This window comes from Mustela nivalis (genome assembly GCF_964662115.1).
Source record: "Mustela nivalis genome assembly, chromosome: 3".
Taxonomy (NCBI): domain Eukaryota; kingdom Metazoa; phylum Chordata; class Mammalia; order Carnivora; family Mustelidae; genus Mustela; species Mustela nivalis.
Window position 1 is genome coordinate 76,978,363 of NC_139022.1, and position 27,429 is coordinate 77,005,791.

General features: G+C 41.6%; 1 protein-coding gene across 2 annotated transcripts in view; it reads left to right on the forward strand.

The window, feature by feature from the left end:
* Nucleotides 1-27,429, forward strand: part of ARSB (arylsulfatase B) — a 170,332-nt gene that overhangs the window by 3,960 nt on the left and 138,943 nt on the right. For both annotated transcript variants that reach the window (XR_014310136.1, XM_082724787.1), the window contains exons 2-3: nucleotides 13,861-14,047; nucleotides 21,073-21,263. Coding sequence is in view for 1 of the 2 variants with exons in the window: in XM_082724787.1 (XP_082580913.1) it covers nucleotides 13,861-14,047; nucleotides 21,073-21,263 (378 nt within the window). In the remaining variant the exon portion in view is untranslated. The remainder of the gene's footprint in view (nucleotides 1-13,860; nucleotides 14,048-21,072; nucleotides 21,264-27,429) is intronic.

The following is a 27,429-nucleotide window of genomic DNA, read 5'->3' on the forward strand; positions in this document are numbered from 1 at the left end:
GCAGGGTGTACTCCAAATAGTTCTGCAATGCCCTGAAATAAGAGAACTGAACTCAAATTGTAGAAGAATGGGAGAGCCATTCATTTCTCTAACTTCCTCCCTTCTTACAGACTAGAACAGGGAAGTACCAGACTTTATAAAACTTGTTCTTATAATTGGCTGCTTTTGTCCCCTAACGTCCTTCTCCACAAGTCACCACCATTCCATCTTGGAGAAAAAATGAGCATAGAGTATCCTGTAGTTAAGGAGCCAAGAAAGGATAGAAGCCAAGTATTCTGAAACAGCTCAGAGACTGCTCAGTGTAGCAAGCTAGCCTCCCCGAACATTTTACTTGACTTTTTTCCCCTGTTTTATTCTGAGTTCAGAAGACCCAATTACAAATTACCTCAGGCTAGCAAGCATTCTTTTTTAAAGGACCCAACATTTCAGGTAGAACTAAGGGGCTTCATTGTCCTCAGACACTATAGACTGATACCATTCTGAGCATTTTACACTTCAGTTCACTGACTTTTCTCAGCAACCCAATGAGATAGGTACTACTTTTATTCCTATTTGATAACAAGGAAACCAAGGCTGGAAGAGGGCAAGAAGTTTGCCCAAGGTCACAGGGCTAATAAGTGGTAGACTAGGACATAGCCAGGCTGTGTGGCTCTGTAACCACCACACTGTGTTGCCCACTCAGAATTATTAAAAATATCACAAGAGCTGCTTCAGATTTACTAAATAATCCATTATTTGGGGGTGTTTAGGTCATTTCCAAACATCTCAACAACAAAAAATTAATCCATCATGTTTCAAGTTAGGAGTTACCTATGTTAAATGGAAAATGAAAATAGGGGGAGAGGTTTTATTTCTGAACGAGTCACAGGTTGTGCCAAAATTTAGACACTAAAATGAGGAAATTTGTTGACTATTTCAAAATTAGGTACTTGAAAGAATTATGTAATAGTTCTGTGAACTTAACCATCTTTTAATAGAATATTTAAAGACCAATCCTTCCATAGTCATGTAACTTTATTTTTTATTTTTTAAAATATTTTATTTATTTATTTGACAGCGAGAAATACAACAAGACAGGGAACACAGGCAGGAGAGTGGGAGAGGGAGATGCAGGCTCCCCACCAAGCAGGGAGCCTGATGTGGGGCTCAGTTCCAGGACCCCAGAGTCATGACCTGAGCAGAAGGCAGATACTTAACAACTGAGCCACTCAGGCGCCCCTTCTTGTAACTTTAGAAAAGTGTAAAGTGGTAACTAAGCCTAGCCTGATTGAACTGAGTTTTCCCAAATTCTGAGTTTTAGTCTTTTGGCTTATTAAAGTATTTAATGAAGAGGACTGGGTGGGAATAATGAGATGTGGATTCCAGTCTTCACCATGTCAGTCTTCACACTCTGACCAGGTGGACATCATTTTCCACATCTGTAAAATACGGGAGCTGTGCTGAACTCTCAGGCTTCGTTCTAGCTCAACAGTTCTTCGAGGCTAAGTCCTTGTGTCCCTTAGAGCAGGTTTCCAATTTGGCAAATGAACCTGATCATAGCTACTGACCCCATCTACTGGCGGGAAGAGAGATTACTCCTGCTCAGAGCTAAGCGCCTTGCAAGGTTGTGCTGCTTGTTCTGCTGGAACTTGCTTCTATAGGAACTTGAACCCAGCCTTTTATACTGAGACATATAATTGTTCAGAATCCTCATGTATGAACCTTTTTAAACCTGCATACTTTGGTGAAAAATGCATAGAGTTTGATGGAATGAGGAAGAGGGAGACTGATCAGAAGAGGAAGTAAATGGTTATTGATAAATTCAGGACTAGAATTCAGGTCTCTCTACAACCTAATGACTCTTTCATTACTTATTTTAAAAATACTTTAAATGTAAGTCAAGCAGAGAAAGACAACTATCATATGATCTCCCTGATATGAGGAAGTGGTGATGCAACATGGAGGCTTAAGTGGGTAGGAGAAGAATAAATGAAACAAGATGGGATTGGGAGGGAGACAAACCATAAGTGACTCTTAATTTCACAAAACAAACTGAGGGTTGCTGGGGGGAGGGGGTTTGGGAGAAGGGGGTGGGATTATGGACATTGGGGAGGGTATGTGCTTTGGTGAGTGCTGTGAAGTGTGTAAACCTGGTGATTCACAGACCTGTACCCCTGGGGATAAAAATATATGTTTATAAAAAATAAAAAATTAAAAAAAATACTTTAAATGTATATTTTGTTCATCTTTTTGAGTAGAAAGTACAGTGGTTTGAAAACTCAAAGATTACTGGAAATCGTCACCTATGCACACGCATGTGCACATACACACACTGATTTGTTCCTTAGGCATCCTGTTCCCCATCTTTGGAGGCAAACAGTGTTATCTGAATTGTATGTGTATATCTTTCGAAAGGTATTTTATGTATATACAAGCAAATACACATGTGAACATTCCCTTTCTTTTTATGTGGAGGGTAGCACACTCTTCACGTGTTTGTTTTATTTTACATTTGAAATAATTCCACGTTGTTATAAAAGAGCAGTCTCGATTTTTACGACTGTATAGTGTTTTGTTACATGGATCTGCATACTATTTTGTTAAATGGATATATTATAATTTGCTTAACCAGTCACATCATGATGGAGGTGTAGATTGTTTCCAGTCTTTTGATATGTCCAAGCTGAAGTCAGTGCCTTCACTATATATCTTTTTATACATGGTTAAATATATCGGTAGGATAAATTCTTAGAAAGGTTAAGGGTAGATGCATTTGTAATTTTGAGAAATCCTAAAAAATTGTTCTTCAATAGGTTTTATGAATTGGCATTCCCACCTGCAACATAAGATATTGCCCATTTTCCTTTACTCTATTTTTAAAAAAGATTATATTTTTAAGCAATCTCTATACTCAGCATGGAGTTCAAACTCACAACCCTAAGGTCAAGAGTCATATGCTCCCCTGACTGAGCCAGCCAGGCACCCCTCTTATACTCGACTTTTTTTTTTAAGTTGTATTTCACATACCATCAAATGCACCATTTTAAGTGTCTAATCTGTTTTTCACATATCTGCAAGGTTGTGCTGTCATCAACATTGACTAATTCTAAAACTTGCCATTACCCCAAAAAAGAAACCCCGTAACTGCTAGCAGTCAACCCCCCATTCCCCGCTTCCCCCAGCCTCCGGCAATCACTAATCCACTTTCTGCCTTTATAGATATGCCTATTTTGGACCTCATATAAATGGAATCATAAGGTGGATCTCTTTTCATCCATATTAAGACATGTACCATTCCTTTTTATGGCCACATAATATTCTATTGTATGGATATGCCAACATTTTATTTACCCATCTATACATTGATGGACATTGTCTTTTGGCTGTTGTGAATAATGCTGTTATGAATGTCCATGCACAAGTTTTTGTGTGAACATATTTCTTTTTTGGTCACCTCCCATGGAATATACCTAGGAGTGGAGTGCTAGATCATATGGCAGCTCTCTGTTTAATTTTTTGAGGAGCTGCCAAACTGTTTGCAAAGGAGGTACACCATTCACACCACAATAATGTATGTGGGTTCCGGGTTTTCCGTATCTTTGCCAGCCCTCATTCCTATCTTTTTGATCATAGCTTTCTAGTTATGGTGGTGGCTGTGGAATGGTATCTCCCTGTGCCTTTGATTTGGATTTCCCTAATGGCCTTGAGCATCTTTTCATGTCTTATTTGTCATTTGTATATTTCTTGGGAGAAAATCTGTTTGTCATTTTTAAATTGGGTTGTCTTTTTATTGTTAAGTTGTAGGAGTTCTTTGTGTATTCTGGATATTAAACTCTTTTCATATACATGGTTTGCAAACATTTTCTCTGTGGGTTTTCTTTTACTTTCTTGATCGTGTCCTTTTATGTATAACAGTTTTAAATTTTGATATAGTTCAACTTAATTTCTTTGGCTGTTTGTGGTCTTGGTGGCATATCTAAGAAACCACTAAAATGATGAAGATTTACCTCTATGTTTTCTTCTAAAAGTTTTGTAGTTTCAGCTCTTACATTTAGGTCTCTGAAGCGTTTTTAGTTAATTTTTGTATTTTTTTGAGGTATGTGGATACATGTGGATGCCCAGTTGTCCCAGCAACATATGTTAAAAAGATAATTGTTTCCCTACTGAATGCTTTTCCCACTCTTGTCACAAATCAGTTGACCATAGGTCTGTGGGTTTATTTCTGGACTTAACAGTTTTATTATCTCAATCTATATGTTCATTCTTATGGCACCACGACACCATCCTGATAATTCTAGCTTTGTAGTAGGTCTCAGAATCAGAAAATCTGAGTCCTCCAATTTTGTTCTTTTTCAAGATTGATTTGGCTCTTCTGGGCCCCTCTCTTTTCCATATGAATTTTTGGATCACCTTGTCCATTTCTGCAAAAAATGCAGTGAAATTTTGATAGGGACTGCATTGATCTATAAATCCATTTGGGGAATATTACCACCTTAACAATGTAAGTCTTCTAATTTATGAGCAAGGGATATGTTTCTACTTATTTAGGTCTTCTTTACTTTCTTGCCAATAATGTTTTGTTGTTTTCAGCATGCAAGTCTTACAATTCTTTGGTTATGTTTAGTTCTAAGTTTTTACTCTTTTGGATATTGTCATAAATGGAATTGTTTTCTTAATTTCATTTTCAGTTGTTCATTGCTAGTGTATGGAAATGTACCTGACATTTGATCTGTATCCTGCAACCTTGCTGAACTTACTAGTTCTGAAAGTGTGTGTGTGTGTGTTTGTGTGTGAGAGAGAGAGAGAGATAGCTTTAGGATTTCCTATATACAAGACCCTGTCATCTGCAAATAGAAATAGTTTTGTTTTTTCCTTTCCATTCTGGATGCTTATTACCTAATTGCCCTAACTAGAACCTACAGTACACTCTTGATTAGAAGTGGCAGGAGTAGACATCCTTTTCTTATTCTGATCTTGGAGGAAAGATTTTCAGTCTGTCACCACTAAGTATAATGCATTCATTCATTCTTTCATTCGACAAATATTTATTGAGCAGCTCTTTATGCCGGGCATTGTGCTGTACTCTGGGGATCTCCTGTTGCTTGCAGTCTGAGGGGAAGGAGAGACCTAGAGGGGGTGAGGGGGATGAAGTAAACACATAAACAAATGAGTTAGCTAAGTGGATTTAAAGGGCCTGGCGATAAATGTAGAGAAGAAAATAAAGTAGGTAAAGTGCTAAGTGGCTCAGGGAATTATCTCCAAGAAGATAGAGAGGCCTGAATGAAGAGTCAGCCAACTTTTGGCTAAGATCAAGTGCAGAGATCCAGGGAAAGAGAATTTAGACCCTTGGGAGGGACAGCCCAGTGCAGACCCAGTGGCAGCAGTGAGCTCTGAGAACGGGGATAAGGTCTCTGGCTGGAACTGAGCAGGGAAGGGTATGAAAAGCACGCTGGGAGCTCAGAGGTGAAGGCAGGGTCTCCCTGTCCTCATACTGCCTGCTCATGATAAGATATTAAACTTCAGCTTACTTGTTTGGGTTTTCATAGTAATGTTACATTGAAGGCTACTCTAAGAACGTTTCTCATCTAACAGTGTTCTGAGTAAATACACATTAAGAAACCACAATGACTGCCATGTGGCATTCCTTGGATACATGTTATTCATGTAATAAAATTCAATTTTTTAACCCCCCTCCACCTTTTTTTTTTTTTTTAAAGTAAGCTTATTTTTGAAATTGTCTTTAGGAAATATTTTCAAAGTTTTACGTTTAAGAGATTTAAATAGAGGTGTGCGTTAAAAAAAAAAAAATCTTTTCATCTTGGCCCTCAGTCCTCCTTCCTGTACAGAGCCCCTGTTTATTACTCTCTTGGTATCATTTGGAGGCATGTTGTGCCTATAATGAAATAGGTTTTATGTTCACTTTCCCCTTGTTTGAAATTTCAGGATTGAAGTATTAATTTAAAAGTCCTTCATGGGGAGGGAGGAAAGGCCAGATGTTGTTTAAGGGTACAGATGTGAAATAAGCAGTAAATAAAACCTAGAGATCTAATGTACAGTATAGTCAACAACTACAGACAAGAATACTGTACTACAATCATCACGTTTGCTAAGAAACTAGAACTAAATGATTCCAACCACTAAAAAGAAAGGATAATTATGTAACATGATAGATGAGCTAAATATTGCTACAGGGCAATGATGTCAGAATGTGTAAATGTGGTACACCTTAAATTTACACCACGTTATATGTCAGATATATTCCAATAAAAGTATGTAATAAAGATGTTTGTCAGAGTGGTCAGATAAATAAAAATCCGTCAGCTTTTAGTAGAATTTGTATAGTGCTTTTAGTTCAAAAGAAGACTTGAAAATACTAAATTTCTATATTCTTACAAATTAACCTTAATCAATCCTAATATTCATTATAGCTCTGTATTCTTAGTACATATTGTAAGTATGGTTGTTTGTTCTCACGTCTGACTTGTCCAGTAGACGGCCTTTCTTGTCCCTGGCCTGGGGAAGCAGTCAGTGCTGAACAGCTAAATGAATGAATGTGCTAAATACTTTAACAGCTGAGAATTTCCTGAGAGAGTTCAAGCTCACTGTCTTCACCGTGTATGGTAATATGCCATTTCTAGGGCCCCCGCGTTCTTTTTAAGAAACAAAAAAGATTAAAGGGTAAAATAGCAGTAGGTCTTAGTGGGAACGTTTCCTTCTAGGAAAAAAGTAAGGAAAGTAACTTTGATCCTCAACTGGGAACATTCTCACCTTGGGAACGGAGGAGGCCGCTCCACCAGACTCTGTAACCTTCGCAGGGAATAGAAGCAATGAAAGATGACTCCAAGGTTTCATTCTTAAGGGACCCAAGTCACATTTTTCTTAATCACATTGATAAATGGACAGGACGTTTCAGGGCTTTTCACTCACGCCTAACATAGAACCTTGGACAGGAAATATAGAAAAGGGACTCTCAGCAGCATTGTCAGTAATTGTTGACTTCGGCTTCAAGTTTGCTTTAAGAATGTGAGCAGCTGAGACCCATGGCTCCAGGCAGAATAGGGCATTGCCTACTGGCACAGAAAGAGGAATGGGTTCTGCCTGAGGATGCTCTTACCTCCCTGCTTCTTTTCTTTAGCGTCCTCAGTGCCTGCCTGCCCATCCTTTATCAACCCTCCACCTGTTTGCCTGTCCTGGGGACCGTGGACTCCTGTCCCTGGTCGTCTCTCCCTGGGCTCTACGACGAGAAGTGGAGCAAAGAGGAGTGAAGATCTAGAAGTGGGCAGGGTGACTGGGGAGAGAGGTAGGTCACAGACTGGGAGTGTTCGTGGGGCTGTCTGCCAGTGGCATCCAAGGAGTCAGAAATAAGAGCCTACAGTCGGGGTACCATGGGCACCTCTGAAGAGAAGCATTTGTTAGCTTCTGTTCCTGTGCTTTGATAAGGGAGGGACAGAGGAAGCATTAGCTCTGCAGTGACAACTAAGACAGCCCCCTCCTAAAATACACGGGGGCTTTAATGCAGGGAGCCCCTAAGATGACTTGTTTTGATGGGTCTTTTGTTTTGCTGAAGACGGTATCTTTCGTAAGCCTGGCCAGAGCCAAGAAGCATTTTCCCAGAAGGCAAGGGGCATCTGGAAGCCATATTTGGCAAACATTGAAAGTATTTTAAAGAAACAATTCCATGTTTTACATATCTTACTTCCCGCATAATTGGAAATGCGGAAATAAAGAAATAAGTTTGGGCCGAGTGGAGTGGGACCCACTGACTTATGGGGTTTTCTTGCGAATTGATTTTTGGGGTTTGTTATTTCAAGAATCACCCTGAACATAAGCTGTCACTGTCTGGTAACTCTCTTTGTTTGTGTTTCTTTAGTCCTATCACTTTACTAAAAATTTCTTTTCCTCCCTGTTTTCCTAGCTTTGCCTTTCGGGCTTTGGGTTGGATTTATAATTTAAACAGAGGAAGGCACGGATTCAGTTCTTGCCTTGTTTATTCTTTCTACAAACAGCATCCCTTTGTGGGTTTAACCAGAGATCTACACTCTTTGCTAATCAACACCAAAATAAATAGACCCTTAAAACTGTCAGTGACACCAGCCAGCTCTGCAGCCGGGGTTCTGGAGGACCAGGCCAGATGGCAGAGTCAGGCCCCCGACACACATAATGTGTGTTCTGTAGCTCTTGGCTTCGACAGCGTGGGCAGCTGACTGCTTTTCAGAAGGCTTAAGCGGGGGAGGGTGCAGACTCTCCACTAGCCATTTGTTCTGTGGGGCAGCTGCAGGCCCAAACCCCAAACGCTGCAGGCATGAGTGGTACTTGACCGTGGTTAAAACCTGTAGTGTACCGACTCAGAAGCAGGCTGGAGATTCTGATGCTCCTGGCCGAATGCCAGCTCGATCTGCCATTGTGTTCGGTCACCAAGCTTCCCTCTCAGCCCCCTGGGGTATACAGCGGAGGGTGGGGCTGCCTGTTTTTCTGAATTTTAAAGGACCGTAGCAGGAGGGGTGCAACAACGTGGGTGCTGTGAGGGGGTGAGTGCATCGTACATGGGTCCAACTGATAGGACAGGGTCTTCCTTCCTTTCACCTGGATGTTAATTATCGCAGCATTCTTAAGTTAGGAGAGAAATGGCATTCATTGCCCTATGTGTGGCCATGGTTCATGGAGCCCCTGGGAGAGTTTATTATCAGTGTGGCAGAAATAGTGCCCTCTGAGCTTCCAAATCCTGCAGATAGCCAATCAACAGACCGCCTGGACTGCTTAAGGGGGGGATAGGAAGAGGTTCTGAGGGTGGGAGCCCCCCTCCTTCCTCCTCCCTCCAGGAGAAAGAGCTTTCTCCTTTTTCAGTTCATGAGATGACAGTGATCGGATTTTCCATGTTTACACAGGCTGGAGTAACTCACAGGATCAGATAAATTTTACATGCAAAAAACCACACACACAGGAGTGCTCATCAGTTATCTCATGGAAAGAACCTAGAGACAAGCCAGGTCCTTCACGGACTCTGTGGACCTTTTGCGTTTGTGCAGGAAAGCCTGGACGGTCCAGTAAAATCTTAGAGAGGAAGCTGTTTTTGGAAAGAGGCTTTGGTTTAATGAAGAAGAGATGGTCACACGTGATCGGTATAGAGCAGCTCCTCTGAACTATTAGCTGTATAATCTTCTCCATTCATACCTGCTCTCTGAACATTGAAGAGGGGGTTTCGAATGGAATTGTCATAGAGGCTGCTGTGTTTGCAAAAGGGCACTTGTTTTTTCATTGGTTCCTCTTGGTGCCCTGTCATCATCCTGCCCCACGAAGCGTGGTGTGGATCTATAATTCTGTGCTAAACTAAAGTGCTCGGTTGGAACCAGCTCAGCATTTGCCTGTTTACTGCTTCTCTACACATTACAGCTTCCTTACTTCAAATAGTGTTTGAACAGACTAAAAACATGTCTTTGGCTGCCATCCAGAGTTTGGCTTCCGCTTCCCCAGTAATGCCATAAAAACGCTCTGTCACATAAATTCTCGGGAATTGAAAAGAACAAATTCTCTGCTCCATATGATTGTAGATAATAGAAACAGGCTTCAGCTGACCACCTGGCTTGGTGCCCATGGGCTAGGAAAACCGAATCACACAGCATCCCTTGGCAGGGCTTTATAGCTATCAGAGTTAATTCTGTGTGTGTGATGGATGAGCTTTCTGTTTAAAGAAATCTGGGCATAGCATTTATCTCCACTGGGTCTTGGGTTCCCTACAATATTATCTTTCCTTATCCTGCACCGTTGCCAATTAGTATATGTTATAAAGCTTTTGAATCTAGGATTGGTTTTCTACTGAGGAAATTTTACGTTGTTAACCATGAACAGAATCCTTTTATGATCTGGTGTGTGTGTGTGTGTGTGTGTGTGTGTGTGTGTGTGTGTGCTTGTATTTTGAGAGCAATGTTTCCTGCCCCAGCCTGGATATTGTAGCATCCTTATTATTCTGGATCCCAGCTGGAAAGAGATAGCACATTCAAATTAGGATCATTTAGGGAGGTTTATTTATAAAGGGACTATTCAAAAAAATGTGAATTGGGGGAAAGGGAACACAAGTAATGGTGTGTAACCCAGAGGAGCTGTTGCTAGCCCTGGACCAGAAAGGAGGGAAGGAAAGAACCCAGAGAGTGTCACATAGAGAGTCACATAGAGTGTCACATAGAGACGGCTGCCTTCAGGATGGCCGGCTCAGAGAGACAGGGTCTGGCAGTTTGGACTCATCTCTTCCCTCCCTCTAATTTCCTGTCATGGGTCCGCCTTGGCTAAACCCAGTCAGAAGCCAGAAGGTACAGAGTCCTCTGATTTGGTTCCCATAGGTCAGCCTCCTAGGGCAGAGAGCAGGACAGAAGACAGAAAGTAGATTTGGAAGGCAACTGGAAGGCATCTATCTGGCACTTATCCCAGGGGAGGTGTCCAATGATTTCTAGGAAAGGCATAGAAATCTTTTTTTTTTTTCTTCTTTTAAGACTTTTATTTATTTGAGAAAGAGAGAGTATGAGCAGGGAGGGGGACTAGGGAACAGAGGGAAAGGGAGAAGCAGACTCTCCACTGAGCAGGGAGCCCGATCCCAGGACCCTGAGATCATGACCGGAGCCCAAGTCAGACACTTCACCCACTGAGCCACCCAGGTACCAAAAAGGTGAAAAATCTTAATAGAAATCTTAAACTCACTTTTACTTTTAAAAAGCTTTTTTGATGTATGATTGACATGCAATAACCGGCACATATTTAAAGTATACAGTTTGCTAAGTTTTGATAGGTATATACCTGTGAAACCATCACCACAAACAAGATAGGGAATTATCCATCACCTTCAAAATAAACCCATTTTTATCACATATCTCCCTGCTATGAGGAATTTGAGAGGCAGGGTGGGGGTTTTGGGGTTAGGGAAGGAAAAAAATGAAACAAGATGGGATCAGGAGGGAGTCAAACCACAAGAGACTCTTAATCTCACAAAACAAACAGGGTTGCCAGGGGTAGGGGTGTAGGGAGAGGGAGGTTGGGTTATGGCCATTGGGGAGGGTATGTGCTATGGTGAGTGCTGTGAAGTGTGTAAACCTGGCAATTCACAGACCTGTACCCCTGGGGCTAATAATACATTATATGTTAATAAAAATGATTAATAAAAAAACCATTTTAATTTCACATTTAAGGTATTGTATGTGGTTCTTTTGAAAGGACATGGAAAGCTAGAAGGAAATGAAGCAGTGGCAAGTACTACTCCAAAGTGGTGGTTCTGGAAAGTTCCACAAAAAGTGAAATTCAAGGGCGCCTGGGTGGCTCAGTGGGTTAAGCCACTGCCTTCGGCTCAGGTCATGATCTCAGGGTCCTGGGATCGAGTCCCGCATCGGGCTCTCTGCTCAGCAGGGAGCTTGCTTCCTCCTCTCTCTCTGCCTTCCTCTCTGCCTACTTGTGATCTCTCTCTGTCGAATAAATAAATAAAATCTTTAAAAAAAAATGAAATTCAAGGCAATGTGAAAACTTAGAAGAAAACTATTCAATAGTAGCTAATAATAAATCAGGGAAAAAAGATAGTAAGTGTGAATTATTTTTTTAGCTTCTCCTTTATATCTATCTTTTGCCATGTATTTCAAATGCAATAAAAATCTGTGGATCTGGTGTGTGTAAGTCAGTATGTGAACTGAGACACCCAGAGATGTGTCAGTAGTCCATCATGCCTGTGGAACCATAGACGAGTAGCTGAGTATACATTTTATCTGGTGTTCACACACAGCACCACAGGCTCCTGGGACAGCTCTGGGCTAGGGGCATGTTCTCTCCAGTGCCACACCGGCTCTCTAAAAAGCAAAATGTGGCGTAATGGGGAAGGCTTACTATGTTCTTAGTAACAAAGCTGATGGTTATTACTGTGACACCTGTTGAATGTTGACTGTGACCTCGGTGATAGAGCTGAGATAGGATTTAACTCCCCGAGCTTTATGTATTCTGTCTTAAATGATAAAAGCCAGCAAAGCATTTGTAAACACACTTTTACCATCTATTAATAATTGCACGCAACCCACCTCACAGCTGACAGAGGCCAGGGACTTAGGGCTTGGGTTGAGAACTGGCACTCTCCACCTTCTGTGTCCCCAGAGCCCCATTTATTCCAGGGAGATCTGGAGTACCTAGCCCTTTGAGAAGGCTAGTGTCCAGTGCAGAGTTGATGGGGAGACCCTAGTCCCACATCAGTCAAAGGAAAGCACCTCCCTGGCTAAGCTGGGACAGGGAGGAGAAGTGTGAGGTTTGTGGGGAGGAATTGGTGCTCGGCCTAGGATGGAGGCCCCTGGGGCCTCTGCCGCCCACCAGCAAAGGACCTGTGATGGGACCACGCCGGCTTCCCTGCAGGCCTTCAGACTCATCTGGCAAGTTCAGGGCTCAGGGCCTCTGCACTTTTTATTTCTAATGCCTAGAATATTCTTGCCTTGTATTTTGGCAAGGCTGTCTAACTCTCTCACTCAATTCATATTACCGTTCAAATAGCAATTCCACAAATTTATTTTGCCACCCTCTCAAAAAATCACCTCTGTCACCATTTCCCTGTCCTACTTTATTTCCCTCACTAGCAGGGACCTCTGCTGGATATTATAAGACCAGTTCTCAAACTCTTGGGTCTTAGGACCTCTGCGTGTGCTTAAAAATTATTGAAGACCCCAAAGAGCTTGTGTTTCTGTGGGCTACACCTTCAAAATTCACTGTATCAGAAATTAAAATAGAAATTTAAAAGTACTTTTGTTCATTGAAAAACAGCAGTAATAGACCCATTACCTGTTAACATTAATAGCTTATGAAAAATGACTGTATTATCCTACATAAGAGAATTACATGAGAATAATAATACTGTTTTGTATTTTTGTATGTATCTTCTATTAGAAGATAGCTAGGTTGTTATAATCTGTTGTAATATATTGTTTTGGTTAAAGTTTATGAAGAACATCTAGCGTCACACAGGTGGTTGGAAAAGGAAGGGTTACTTTATTTATTTATTTATTTTTTAAAGATTTTATTTATTTATCAGGGAGAGAGAGCGAGCACAGGCAGACAGAATGGCAGGCAGAGGCAGAGGAAGAAGCAGGCTCCCTGCTGAGCAAGGAGCCCAATGTGGGACTCGATCCCAGGATGCCAAAGGCAGATGCTTAACCAACTGAGCCACCCAGGCGTCCCAAGGAAGGGTTACTTTAATAGCTTCTCATGTAATTGTGGATATTCTACCTGAATATCACACTAAGACTCAACCAGGGGTCATTTCTTAAAGCCTGACTGGTGTGGTCCTTGCGCCCTGGGCATACTTGTGTGAACCACTCCTAATATGTGGGTCAGATGGCTGCCTTTTTTTTTCCTTAAGAAAAAGTCGGTTACTGGCTTTTGAAATTATGGTTTCCATAAAGCGAAATAAGGAAAGCAAATCATTACTTTCATTGTATTTCTGAATAACCCTTAAAAAAAAATCACCAAATCTGGAAAGATTACAGAAGTTCCTTCCACAGCTAACATGAATTTCTCACGTGCACAGAAATTGGAACACTTTTTCCTCGATAGATCCACACTTCGTGTTACAGTGACTTCTTTTGAGGTAGGAGGTGAAATCCTAAGTTGATGATTTCTTACATAATTCCTTGATAAATATTTGTTGAAATAGCTAATGTTTATTAGAGTCCTTTTATTCATTCCCCCCACCAATCCTGTTTATGTCCATTACCTTACTTGAATAAGTGAGTAAAGTGTCCCGAAGCTGGTACAGGGATAGAGTTCAACAGTCACATCCGCAGATGTATCCAATAAATTAAGCAACCGCTTTATCTGCTTGTTCAGGATGTTTCAATACCAGCAGTTTATAATTTCACGTTTTGTCTCTTTAAGATCCACACAGGTTTACAACACCAAATCATCTGGCCCTGTCAGCCCAGCTGTGTCCCTCTGGATGAAAAACTGCTGCCCCAGCTTCTAAAAGAAGCAGGCTACACTACCCATATGGTCGGGAAATGGCACCTGGGAATGTTCCGGAAAGAATGCCTTCCAACCCGCCGAGGATTTGATACTTATTTCGGTAATGGAAATGCACATGTTTCTTTTACAACTTAGACTAGCTGCAACCCATCTTGTAAAAACACACCCAAGTGTAATCAAATGAAATGACTGGAAACTTGAACACAGAATGAATCTGTCAGCACTGCCTTGGGGCAACTTTCTACTACCACCTCTGTACCCATGGCTCAGTGCTCAGCTCATGGTGGGCAGCTGCCCACAGGGAGGTGCGTACCTTTGCCAGGATATTAAGTGCTGCATTGGGGCCTGTGAAGATTTGCTATTTCCACACCGGAGACCATTGTACTCTTAGAGAACCTTATTACCAAAAGGGGATACAGCTTGTTGTTTTGTTTTGTTTTTTAAGATTTTATTTATTTATTTATTTGAGAGAGAGAGAGAGAGAGAGAGAGAAATAGCACGAGAGTGGGGGTTAGAGGGAGAAGCTGGCTCCCTGCTGAGCCAGGAGCCCAATGTGGGACTAGATCCCGGGACACTGGGATCGTGACCTAAGCTGAAGGCAGTAGCTTCACTGACTTAGCCACCCAGGTACCCCTACAGTTTGCTTTTGGAAAAAAATTCCAGACAAAACCCAATACAAGAATATTTCCTTCACAAAGGTTAAGAATGTTTTTTCTTTCCATGGGCTGTCCCAAAGATTTTCTTTTTTCTTCTAGAGATGGTAGAGGAGACACTTTTCCATTGGCATCCTTCTCCCCTTCTTGAGATCTGTTTTTGAAATGGCCTGACTGGGGAAGACCAATCAAAAGAATAAAATGGGAGAGTAAATAACAAACTAATAGGAAGGATACTAAGAAAAAGCAAGTATTTTATGGATTTGATAGCCCTATAAAAATGTGAAAACTTAGGTTAGTTTTAAAACTTACCCTCTTTTAACCTGTTTACATCTCGTTTGTTTCTTCATTTATTTACAACCTGCTACATCCAAAAAGGAACACATACTGAACATAAAAAGTTTAAAAATAAATAGAAGGCACCTGTGTGGCTCAGTTAAGCATCTCCCTTGGGCTCAGGTCATGATCTCAGGGTCCTGGGATGGAGTCCCGCAAAAGGCTCCCTGCTCATTAAGGAGCCTGCTTCTCCCTCTGCCCCTCCTCCTCTGCTTGGACTCTCTCTCAAATAAACAAAGTCTTCACAAAAATTGAGTAACAAATCAAGGTGAGTAGAAAAAGGTGAAATTGTGGCGTGGCACCAAATTACAAAAAAAAAAAAAAAAACCCACCTGGCTATAGGTGGGCTTCACATCGAACTCTGCACCTTGTGATTCCTTATGTCCAAATTAAAAAAAAAAAATTTTTTTTTAAAAAGGAGACAGCTGTAAGAGTCACATTATTTGTAAGATAAATGGAAACCAGATGTTCAGGAAGAGTAAAGTATTTTCTGGCTCTTAGACCTAAGAAATTTCTCCTTTGGGGAAAGGTAAGGTGGACAAGATCCTCAAAACCAGCATTTTAGTAATATAGTGGTGGTTTTCCTGTCCGTGTTTCTTGAGACGTGCCTTTTTATTCAGGGTAGGGCCAGAATGCCAGAGTCCATTTCAGTGATTACTGGGGGCCCAAATAATGCAGTTGAAACACACAGCTCTGTCACACCCTGTTGGATCCGAGGTTAATGCTGAGACGCAAGGACTTCAGGCAGGAGACCGCGTGTGCCCTGCTCCCGCCCTGGTTCTCTAGCAGACATGGCTGAGCAGTCATGGCATTCTTTCTTGGTGAACCTGAATTCATATCCTCCACATACTCAATTAACTGTTAAAGTCAGCCCGAGTGGAAGAGCTCTTTGTCATTTTGGAAATTCTAAAGGGAAAAGGCAGCCTGTATATCCTTCGACAGTTTTCAGTCAGACCTTTGCTGAAAGATCGATCAATACCTATGCTCTGGCAAGAGGAAGGATGATAGGTATTTTAATTTTTTCACTAAAATCCAAGTCACATATTTAAAAATTCACTTGGACAGAAGAAAATCATATCCTTTTATGAGAATTGAGAAGCCCCAGGATTCAGATGAGCCAACACCCGCCATTAATGGGGACTTGTAGATAGGAGGGAATATGACCATGCAGCTTTTTTCACCGTTACGACTTAGGTGTTCTGTTTAAAAGCAGTCAGATGGGGTGTCTGGGTGGCTCAGATGGTTAAACGTCTGCCTTTTGGCTCAGGTCATGATCCTGGGGTCCTGGGATCGAGTCTCCCTCTGCCTCTGCCTCTCTCTCTGTCTCTCATGATTAAATAAATAAAATCTTTAAAAAAAAAAAAAAGCAGTCAGAGGATTGTGGGGCTCGTTGCACAGCTCTGAATACCTTAAAGACCATTGAATTGTACATTAAGTAGGTGACTTATATGGGATGTAACTTATAGCTCAATAAAACTTAAAATAAAAAGTTGGTGATTTAGTTGTTCAAAAGTATTTTATGATTTTTCACCAAAAAAGCATAGGATGCCCTCCTTTTCAGGCTCAGCATGTAAGTGCAAATTTGTGAATCACTCTTGTGAGAAAAGCTGTGTGTGATTGCCACATGGTTGTTTGGTATCCTTCTGGCCAAATACATAAATAAATAGTTCTATTCCTGGAATTTTCTTATTTATAATATCCTTTTAATATTTATAGTTGGTACTTCATTTATTTATTTATTTATTTTAGGCATCCCGATAGGTCTTACATCTTTTTTTTTTTTTAATTTTTTAAAAAATTTTAAGATTCTATGTATTTGTCTGAGAGAGAAAGAGAGAATGTATAAGCTCAGGGAGGGACAGAGGGAAAGGGAGGAGCAGGCTCCCACTGAGTAGGGAGACCCAACACAGGGCTCTATCCCAGGACCCTGGGATCATGACCAGAGCCGAAGGCAGACGCTTAATTGACTGAACCACCCAGGCGCCCCCATACATCTTTTAATCAAGTATATCCTATGCTTACATTCTCTCAATAGACAGCAGTTTACATTTACAGAGAAATAACTCTAAGTGATTTCCTCAAGCTCTTAACACCCAGGAGTTACTAAAAATTCCAAATAGAACCCCAGTGTCCTAGCCTCTCTAATTATCCGTATAAGGGCTAAGATCATTTTATGGATACATTTCCTCCTCTGTTATATATTAATTAGCAAATACATTTGATTTCCCTTTCTGTTATAAATATTGGGGGAAAGATTACCATTTAAAAAGTGGTCTGGGGCACCTGGATGGCTCAGTCGGTTAAGCCTCTGACTCTTAATTTCGGCTCAGGTTGTGATCTTAAGGTCCTGAGATCAAGCCCCACGTCCAGCTCCACACTTAGCTCAGAGTCTGGTTAAGGTTCTCTCTCCCTCTCTCTCTTTGCCCCTCCCCATATGCTCACTCTTTCTCTCTCACTCTAAAGTAAGTAAATAAATTAAATTGAAAATAAAGTGGTCTTAAGACCAAGATATTCATTGTATTCCAGGCTTTGAATTTATTGAATCATGGAAAAGGAGGAAATGAATTAAAAATGAATTCCTTTTTCATGTAAACAGTGTAAGGCTTTTGATTGTAGAGAATGCTTAGAACTGTAGAAAGGACTAGGCCAATTTTATCCACCTCATTTTAAGATTCATAAGCATTATTTGTTAGGACATGGCTCAGAGTCCAGCACAGCTTATTTCTTTTTAATACCTCTATTAAGGTATATATAATTCACACATTATATAGTTCACCCAACTAAAGTGTACAACTTACTGATTTTTAAAAAATTCACAGGGTTGTGCTCTGGTCCTCATAGTCCAATTATAGAATATTATCATCACCCCAGAGAGAAACCCCTTTTCTTTTCTTTTTTTTTTTTAATTTTTTATTTCTTTTCAGCATAACAGTATTCATTGTTTTTGCACCACACCCAGTGCTCCATGCAATCTGTGCCCTCTCCAATACCCACCACCTGGTTCCCCCAACCTCCCACCCCCCCAGCCTTTCAAAACCCCCAGATTGCTCTTCAGAGTTGACAGTCTCTCATGGTTCACCTTCCGTTCCAATTTCCCTCAACTCTCTTCTCCTCTCCATCTCCCCTTGTCCTCCATTCTATTTGTTATGCTCCATAAATAAGTGAAACCATGAGATAATTGACTCTCTCTGCTTGATTTATTTCACTCAGCATAATCTCTTCCAGTCCCGTCCATGTTGCTACAAAAGTTGGGTATTCGTCCTTTCTGATGGAGGCATAATACCCCATAGTGTATATGGACTACATCTTCCTTATCCATTCGTCCACTGAAGGGCATCTTGGTTCTTTCCACAGTTTGGCGACCGTGGCCATTGCTGCTATAAACATTGGGGTACAGATGGCCCTTCTTTTCACTATATCTGTATCTTTGGGGTAAATACCCGATAGTGCAATTGCAAGGTTATAGAGAAGTTCTATTTTTAATTTCTTGAGGAATCTCCACACTGTTTTCCAAAGTGGCTGCACCAACTTGCATTCCCACCAACAGTGTAAGAGGATTCCCCTTTCTCCACATCCTCTCCAACACATGTTGTTTCCTGTCTTGCTAATTTTGGCCATTCTAACTGGTGTAAGGTGGTATCTCAATGTGGTTTTAATTTGTATCTCCCTGATGGCTAGTGATGATGAACATTTTTTCATGTGTCTGATAGCCATTTGTATGTCTTCTTTGGAGAAGTGTCTGTTCATATCTTCTGCCCGTTTTTTTTTATATGATTGTTTTGTGTGTGTTGAGTTTGAGGAGTTCTTTATAGATCTTGGATATCAACCTTTTGTCTGTGCTGTCATTTGCAAATATCTTCTCCCATTCCGTGGGTTGCCTCTTTGTTTTGTTGACTGTTTTTTTTTGCTGTGCAGAAGCTTTTGATCTCGATGAAGTCCCAAAAGTTCATTTTCGCTTTTGTGGAGACATATCTTGAAAGAAGTGGCTGTGGCTGATATTGAAGAGGTTACTGCCTATGTTCTCCTCTAGGATTCTAATAGATTCCTGTCTCACGTTGAGGTCTTTTATCCATTTCAAGTTTATCTTTGTGTACGGTGCAAGAGAATGGTCGAGTTTCATTCTTCTACATATAGCTGTCCAGTTTTCCCAGCACCATTTATTGAAGAGACTGTCTTTTTTCCACTGTATATTTTTTCCTGTTTTGTTGAAGATTATTTGACCATAGAGTTGAGGGTCCATATCTGGGCTCTCTACTCTGTTCCACTGGTCTATGCGTCTTTTTTTATGCCAATACCCTGCTGTCTTGGTGATCACAGCTTTGTAGTAAAGCTTGAAATCCGGTAACATGATACCCCCAGTTTTATTTTTGTTTTTCAACATTTCCTTAGCGATTTGGGGTCTCTTCTGATTCCATACAAATTTTAGGATTATTTGCTCCAGCTCTTTGAAAAATACCGGTGGAATTTTTATTGGAATGGCATTAAAGTATAGATTGCTCTAGGCAGTATAAACTTTTTAACAATGTTTATTCTTCCAATCCAAAGGCATTGAATGGTCTTCCATCTTTTTGTGTCTTCTTTAATTTCTTTCATGAGTGTTCTGTAGTTCCTCAAGTACAGATCCTTTGCCTCTTTGGTTAGGTTTATTCCCAGGTATCTTATGGCTCTTGGTGCTATAGTAAATGGAATCGATTCTCTAATTTCCCTTTCTGTATTTTCATTGTTAGTGTATAAGAAAACCACTGATTTCTGTACATTGACTTTGTATCCTGCCACGTTGCTGAATTGGGTTCTAGTATGCGTTCTAGTAGTTTGGGGGTGGAGTCTTTTGGGATTTCCATATAAAGAATCATGTCATCTGTGAAGAGAGAGAGTTTGACTTCTTCATTGCCGATTTGGATACCTTTTATTTCTCTTTGTTGTCTGATTGCTGTTGCTAGGACTTCTAATACTATGTTGAACAAGAGTGGTGAGAGTGGGCATCCTTGTCGTGTTCCTGATCTCAACGGGAAGGCTGCAAGCTTTTTCCCATTGAGGATGATATTTGCTGTGGGTCTTTCATAGATAGATTTGATGAAGTTCAGGAATGTTCCCTCTATCCCTATACTTTGAAGCATTTTAATCAGGAACGGATGCTGGATTTTGTCAAATGCTTTTTCTGCATCAATTGAGAGGACCATGTGGTTCTTCTCTCTTCTCTTATTAATTTGTTCTATCACATTGATTGATTTGTGAATGGAGAAACCCCTTTTCTACCAGCAGTCACTCCCCATTTTCCTCCAACCCCACCAGCCCTAGGCAACCACTAACATAATTTTTGTCTCTATAGATTTGCCTCTTTGGGACAATTCATAGAAATGGAATCATACAATATGCAGCACAGCTTATCTTAATATTTTAGGAAAATATGGGACATTTGCAGAAACAGCTTTAGTTGAGAACACCCATTTCCTTTCATGTTTACATGCAAATTGTGGGATAGGCAGTCCATGCCATTTACATTGGCGGCGAAAATGAGATCATGGTTGGTAGAAAAATGTACTTCAGTTTGATCTTTTCGTTCGGTTAAATTGTCTAGGGCTCCTGTTTGGGAAGGTTTGTGTTTTTCCACCAGTGGGTGTCAGCATCTGACTAAAGATGATTCCTCCCAGCACTGCTTCTCTAAATAACCTTGAAGCCAGTCTCCCAAGGTCAATATCAACGTTATTTGAACGCTGTGTTCATTTATGTGATTACCTCAGAGTAAAAACTTGTAAGAAAACACATTAACCATATGCTGTTTTTGCTATTAGATATCTTTAAAAGATTAAGATTTTATCACCTTTACTGAATTTAAACTCTGATTTTTAAAAACGGATTTACTTGGAATCACCCACTTTGAGAGTTACATGACAGAGCCTTGTGTTCTAAAGACTTGACTGAGGAGGAATGGTCTTGAATTTTTTTACAATAACATTTTAATGCCTCCTGCTAGCAAATATAGAGATGTTAAGAAGTGGTGCTCTGATTAGCCTTGTCATTTGATTAGCCTTGTCATGGCTAATCAATTGCACTAGGCAATTAAATGCTGAAATATTAGTTTGTTTAACAAGTTTTATGCTATGCTGACTACTTTCATCTCCCATTCTTGTTGTAGGTTATCTCCTAGGTAGTGAAGATTACTATTCCCATGAGCGCTGTACATTAATTGATGCTCTAAATGTCACACGATGTGCTCTTGATTTTCGAGATGGTGAAGAAGTCGCAACAGGATATAAAAATATGTATTCAACAAACATATTTACCGAAAGAGCTACAGCCCTCATAGCTAACCACCCACCAGAGAAAGTAAGTCTTGCATCTTTATTGATATCAAAATTGTGTTAAGATAGCATCTCTTCAGGTGAGTGTAGGAAAAAGGTGCTTGTTGGGAGAAAAAAAATCTAATTAATTCCAGGGGAGTTGTTTTCAAATTTTGGAGTGTATCAGTATCTGCCTGGGGAGCATGATAAAAATAGAAATTCCTGGAACCCCTCTTTAAAGGTCTGATTCCTTAGGTCTAGGGGAAATCCATACATCAGGATTTTATTTTATTTATTAATTAATTTATTTTTATTTTTATTTATTTTTAACGTGGGGCTTGGATTCATGACCCTGAGATCAAGACCTGAGCTGAGATCAAGAGTCAGAGGCCTAACTGACTGAGCCACTTGGGTGCTCCCACACATCAGCCTTTTAATGAAACTCATCAAGGGTGACTCTGACACCAAGGGTCCCCAGATGATGCTTTGAGGAATACTGGGTCTGTAGTATTTTGGTAGATACATAGTTTTATAATTTTGGTGTATTAGGTTCATGTGCTATAAGCAATTAGTATGTTGACTTTTTAAAATGATAGGCTTGTGTAGACGATGAGGCTGTATTATGGCAAACTTTCTGTTAAGAGATAGACAAACTTTGGGTTCAGGGCAAGTCCTCTTTGTATTTGGCCTCCCAAGGTTATTTCGGCTATTCTAGATATTTTGCATTCTTATGTTAATTTTAGAATCACCTGGTCAGTTTCTACCAAGAAAGTTCCTGCATGGGTTTGGATTTCATCCATTTCATTTTGGATTTGCATCTGTAGAACAACATGGGGAGAATGAATGTCTTAACAATATTAAGTCTTTCACTCCATGAACGTGGAATATACGTGGAATATACGTGGAATGTACTAAAATCTTATGACTTAGTCTAAAGGTAGAAATGGAAAAGAGTGTGAATTGCCCTAAACGTTTTTGTAGCTGTTGCTGTTATTGACTGAGAGTTACCTTCATAAACTAAATTCTCTGAATATACGTTTGAAATTGGGTCACAGATTCATCTTGTCAGATATTGGGTCCACAGTGTGGCTTCATTAAGACTTACATTAGAACACTGATGAAATTAGTCCTTCAGTAAGACCCTGATGTAGCAAATAACAGAATGTGCCATACTACCTGGTGCTTGCAGTTTTCTGCACTTTGCTTCTTTGACAATTACTGAATGGCCTCAAGGCAGATCACAGTTTGGGTTTAGGTTTGTATATCTGTTCAGATGTGGTACCTGGCAGGTGACTTCCTTTTTGACATAGTTTCTTCCTGGCTTTGCCTTTGCCTGTTATAACTTAGTATTGGAGGTCTTCCCTTATATCTGTCCTCAGCCCACCTTGGGTTTTTTATCACTCTCAATGCTGACATCTTGGAGTAGCCACGCTTCCTGTGGAACGTGGAAGACCAGAACACTCTCTTACATATGTGGATATATGCAGGTTTTAAACAGGGGAATCTGGGTGACTCAGTTGGTTCAATGTCTGCCTTAACCGGGTCCTGGGATTGAGCCCTGCATTGGGTACCCTCTCAGCGGGGAGTCTGCTTCTGCCTCTCCCTCTGCCTCTCCCCCTACTTGTGTGCATGCTCTCTCTCTCTCAAATAATTAAATAAAGTCTTTTTAAAAAATGTCAATCTGAACCACTTTTCAGAGAGCTGAAAGATAACTGTGCTAGGTAATTGGCTTAGGTTCTCAGTTTTCTTCTGTATGCTAGGTGTTTTATTTATTTATTTTTTAAAAAGATTTTATTTATTTATTTAACAGAGAGAGAGAGAGAGATCACAAGTAGGCAGAGCAGCAGGGGGATAGAGGGGGAAGCAGGCAGAGATAGAGGGGGAAGCAGGCTCCCTGCTGAGCAGAGAGCCCGATGCGGGGCTCGATCCCAGGATCCCGGGACCATGACCTGAGCCAAAGGCAGAGGCTTAACCCACTGAGCCACCCAGGCACCCCGCTAGGTGTTTTATAGATAGTGCTGAAAGCCCAAAGAACAAGATGAGGTCTTAAGGGAATTGTGGTTCTTGTTCTGTCATTTGAGTTAGGCACTCTATTACAGATAAGCAAACAAGAGATTTGTTCAAGGTCACAAAGCTACTGAGAGTCCAAACCAGAATTTAAACCCATGCTGTTTGACTACCGAGCTCAGTGCACTCAACAGGCATCCCAGGTTCACAGCTCATATCCGAGACTGGACGTTATTAGCTCCAGTGTATGATTCAGCTTGATGGTTCCAATCCTGATAGTATATCAGGCTCATCTGAAAAGTTTGTAATAAAGACCAATAACAAATATTGTGATTTATTCATGCTGGTGGGAGGCTGTCATTGGTATTTAATTACCTCTCTGCCCTCATCTCCCTCCCAGTGGTGATTCTGAATGTGCCGGCACTATTGACCCCCCTCAAACACAGGGGACAAGCTCAAGCCAGCTGCCTTTTCCAGGCTTACAGTAAAACACCACCTTAATCATGCAACAGCTATAATGCCTACAGTAAAAATGAGTTCCCATTAAGCAACAATGGAGTATTTTCTCACAGTGCCTGTAACATTAATCGGATAAGAGGAAGCAGCTGGATGAAATAGTTCTTTGTGGGTGGGCTGCCTTATCTGGTGTGCTGCGGAAAGCACGGGAACTGGGGGAAATGAGTCCCAAAGAGCTCGCAAGCCATCCAAACTCGAGTTAGTAATAGAGTGCTGCTCGCAGGTAGCATTATGGGAATTGCCAGATGAGAGGATGGAGACTTTCCAACAGTGTCTGAAATATTCAGTGTCCAGCATTCTCCGCGTCCTCAAGGTAGAGCTTCAAGTGTAGGCATAAATGGATGAAATAATCAGTACTGAGGAACAGCCCCAGAATGTTCGTTTAAGACAGGAAATGCAGACATTTACATTTTCAGTTCTCAGTAAAATGATGCATCCCATAGTTCCAGGAGCTGGGCTTTTCCTCATTTTATCCCAATGTTGAATCTAATTCTGTGCTAATTTCTTAGGTGCTCTATAGAGACTATAGCATAGGTAACCCATCCTAAGATGGAAATCATTATAGAAATACACACGAAGTGTCCACAAGCCATCTTAAAAATGTGCCTATTTTAAAGAGCACTTGAGGGGAAAAGAGCATATGGAGGTATTTGTAGCAGAAACACAGTTGGTGCTGGATTCAGGGAGATACTGCTAATAGCCATGGCACATGTGTTGGGAGGGAATGTCTTTTTTTTCTCCAGGAAAATTCCCCTAGTACTAACACAACAGTGTAAAAGCAACCTGTCCATAACATATTCTTCAGTTAAAAATAGTCCCCCTAACACTCTGCAGAATAAAAACAAAGGTTTTTCTCACAAACCGAATCTACTAGAAGCTTCTTAAAGCGAATGTGAATTTCTAGTGGTAGACATTTTTTCCTGCCACGAGTTGGAAAGAAATGTCTTAATTTGAAAGCCAACAATAGAACAATGATTTAAAAAATGCATCCTATATTTTTAAATTTTACACTTTAAATTAGGAAAATATACTAAAGAAAGTAAGGTTTTCTTCCTCACTGGGATCTGTTTCTTAGCATGGGGAGGATATTTAGAGTAGGTATCTTAGGAGACCTATGGCATAGTAAGAAAAGGAAAAGAACCCCCTTAGCATCTTACTTATACGCTAACAACTTGAGGTGATCATGTCATAGTTTGTGTAATACTTAAGCATTTGGTCATGAGTCCCCTCTAGGACTCTGTTTGTATTTCTAAGGATCCTGAAGGGGTTATAGTTAGGGTTGCTGGAAAGGCGGTAGCTATAGCTGGCTTGGTCACAGCAGGGACCTTGACCCAAGAAGGAGCAAGAGAAAGATCAGGGTCCCGCATAGACCTGGAGGTCCGTGGAGGTCAAAATCAGCTCCAGTATTATCATGTTTTGAATCATAATGTCTGTCAGGTCAGAATGTGCCCACTGGTCTCCAAAGGCTGAGTGAGGCATGCCTGGGTTGGAACTCAAGTCAGTAGATAGCATATTAATACCGAGTCTGTCCTCAGGGTGGCAGCTGCTTGCTTTAGGTCAACAGTGAGCTGAACCCATATAGGCAGGTATGGGGAAATCAGCTATGTCTGTTCACTGTGTGGCAAGGATCTTACCTCAGCTAGGGGCAGGCCAGTTGGTTGTGTTGCCTTGGGCCTCACCTTATTAACAGGGCTGTACTGCACATCATTCTGCCACCTCCTGGTGATCCAGAGACGAACTGATGTGTGTCTGTTCACCCACACACTGCATGGTCCTTGATGACTACTGGTGACATGGGGGGAAAAGATCGCTTGTTTTGTTCGAGGAACACCTTAACCCTAACTTGTAAGTTTCTAGGATATGGTTGGCAGCAGTGTGAGGCCCTTGCAGGGCCAGAGATGGTCACAGTCCGCATCCCTCAGAGGTGCTTTTCACTCCCTCTTCTCAGCTATATTCCTTCTGTTTGAACCTAAACAAGCCTGACCCCTGGAAAATGGGGGAGTTGCTGCAGTTTTATAAACTATGACCCCTCAAGAGTAAGGGGTCTCTAAGGAAACTGATAACAGGTAATGTTCTGCTGTATTTAACAAAGTGAGTAGAATGATTTCCATATTGACTACTTGGGGTTTTTTGTTTGTTTGTTTGTTTGTTTGTTTGTTTGTTTTTATTTGACAGAGAGAGACACAGTGAGAGAGGGAAAATAAACAGGGGAAGTGGGAGAGGGAGAAGCAGGCCTCCCACAGAGCTGGGAGCACAATGTGGGGCTCGATCCCAGGATGCTGGGATAAGGGCCCGAGCTGAAGGCAGATGCTTAACGACTGAGCCACCCAGGCACCCTGGGTTTTTGTTTTTGTTTTTAAGATTTTATTTATTTATTTATTTGACAGAATGAGAGAGAGAACATAAGCAGTGGGAGCAGCAGAGGGAGAGCCAGAAGTAGGCTTTCTGCTGAGCAGGGAGCCCTATGTGGGACTCCATCCCAGGAGCCTGGGATCATGACCGGAGCCCAAGGCAGATGCTTAACTGACGGAGCCACCCAAGAGCCCCATACTGAATATTTGTAAGAGTCTCTAATGATGGTCTGAGAATCAGCCCCCCCCCCCCATGTAGTCATAAGCACTCCTCCCTGGCCATCACCTCTAGAGATCACTTACTGGCTGGGAATACCCTGCCCCCTTCCCCTTTCTCTCCTTCACTGTGTGCTTTGCCACGTTGCCACGAATGAGCCGGATGAGCGTATCTTCTCCTTCCTCCGCCCCCGCCCAGAGAAGCTCCGCCTGGGTCACGGGCTCTGGGCTTTACAGGGGGCCAGGCCTTGACCTAAGTTAAGGGAAGGCCCTCAGGGAGAACAGGGGGGAGGCTCTAGGAATTGGACAGCACTTGAGAGTGAGGCCTCCGTTTCATGCTCCAGCCGTTCGTTACCCGATGGAGTATGGGCAAGGAGTTGTCGGAGTTCTGATTCTTAAAGAATATTATTTTTTTAGACCACGGAGTTTTATGTGGTATTTCCTGATTTTAAAAACAATATGTGGGGGCGCCTGGGTGGCTCAGTGGGTTAAGCCGCTGCCTTCGGCTCAGGTCATGAGCTCAGGGTCCTGGGATCGAGTCCCGCATCAGGCTCTCTGCTCGGCAGGGAGCCTGCTTCCTCCTCTCTCTCTCTCTGCCTGCCTCTCTGCCTACTTGTGATCTCTCTCTGTCAAATAAATAAATAAAATCTTAAAAACAAACAAACAAACAAACAAACAAAAAACAATATGTGGCCTCCAAACTGTGGTAGCCTTCCAATATATAATCCTGTCCCCATCCAGACCGTGGCTGGTGGTAGGGCTTGGTTTGACCTAGTGCTGAGGTCCCCGACGGCTGCTCCGGCAGCAGACCCTCACCTGCACTGCGGGCCCACCGATGCCCCTGCGCACCCACCGATGCCCCTGCGCACCCATCGCCCCTCCAGGCGTCTCAGCTCAGCTTCCTTCCTCACCACCGCCCCTCCAGCAGGGCATGTGCTGGGGTTCCCTGGACTGTGGTCTGGAGGAGCTGAGAAGTGCTGCTTTACGTGTGGCTGGAGTAGAGAGGGTGTGTGTTGGGGGGGCGCGCTGGCAGAGCTAAAGCTGTGTCAAAGATTGCAGTATTGACCTCTGGAGTTGCGACCTGGAATGTTCTCCTGTGGACGGGTTAGAAAAATGAAGCCT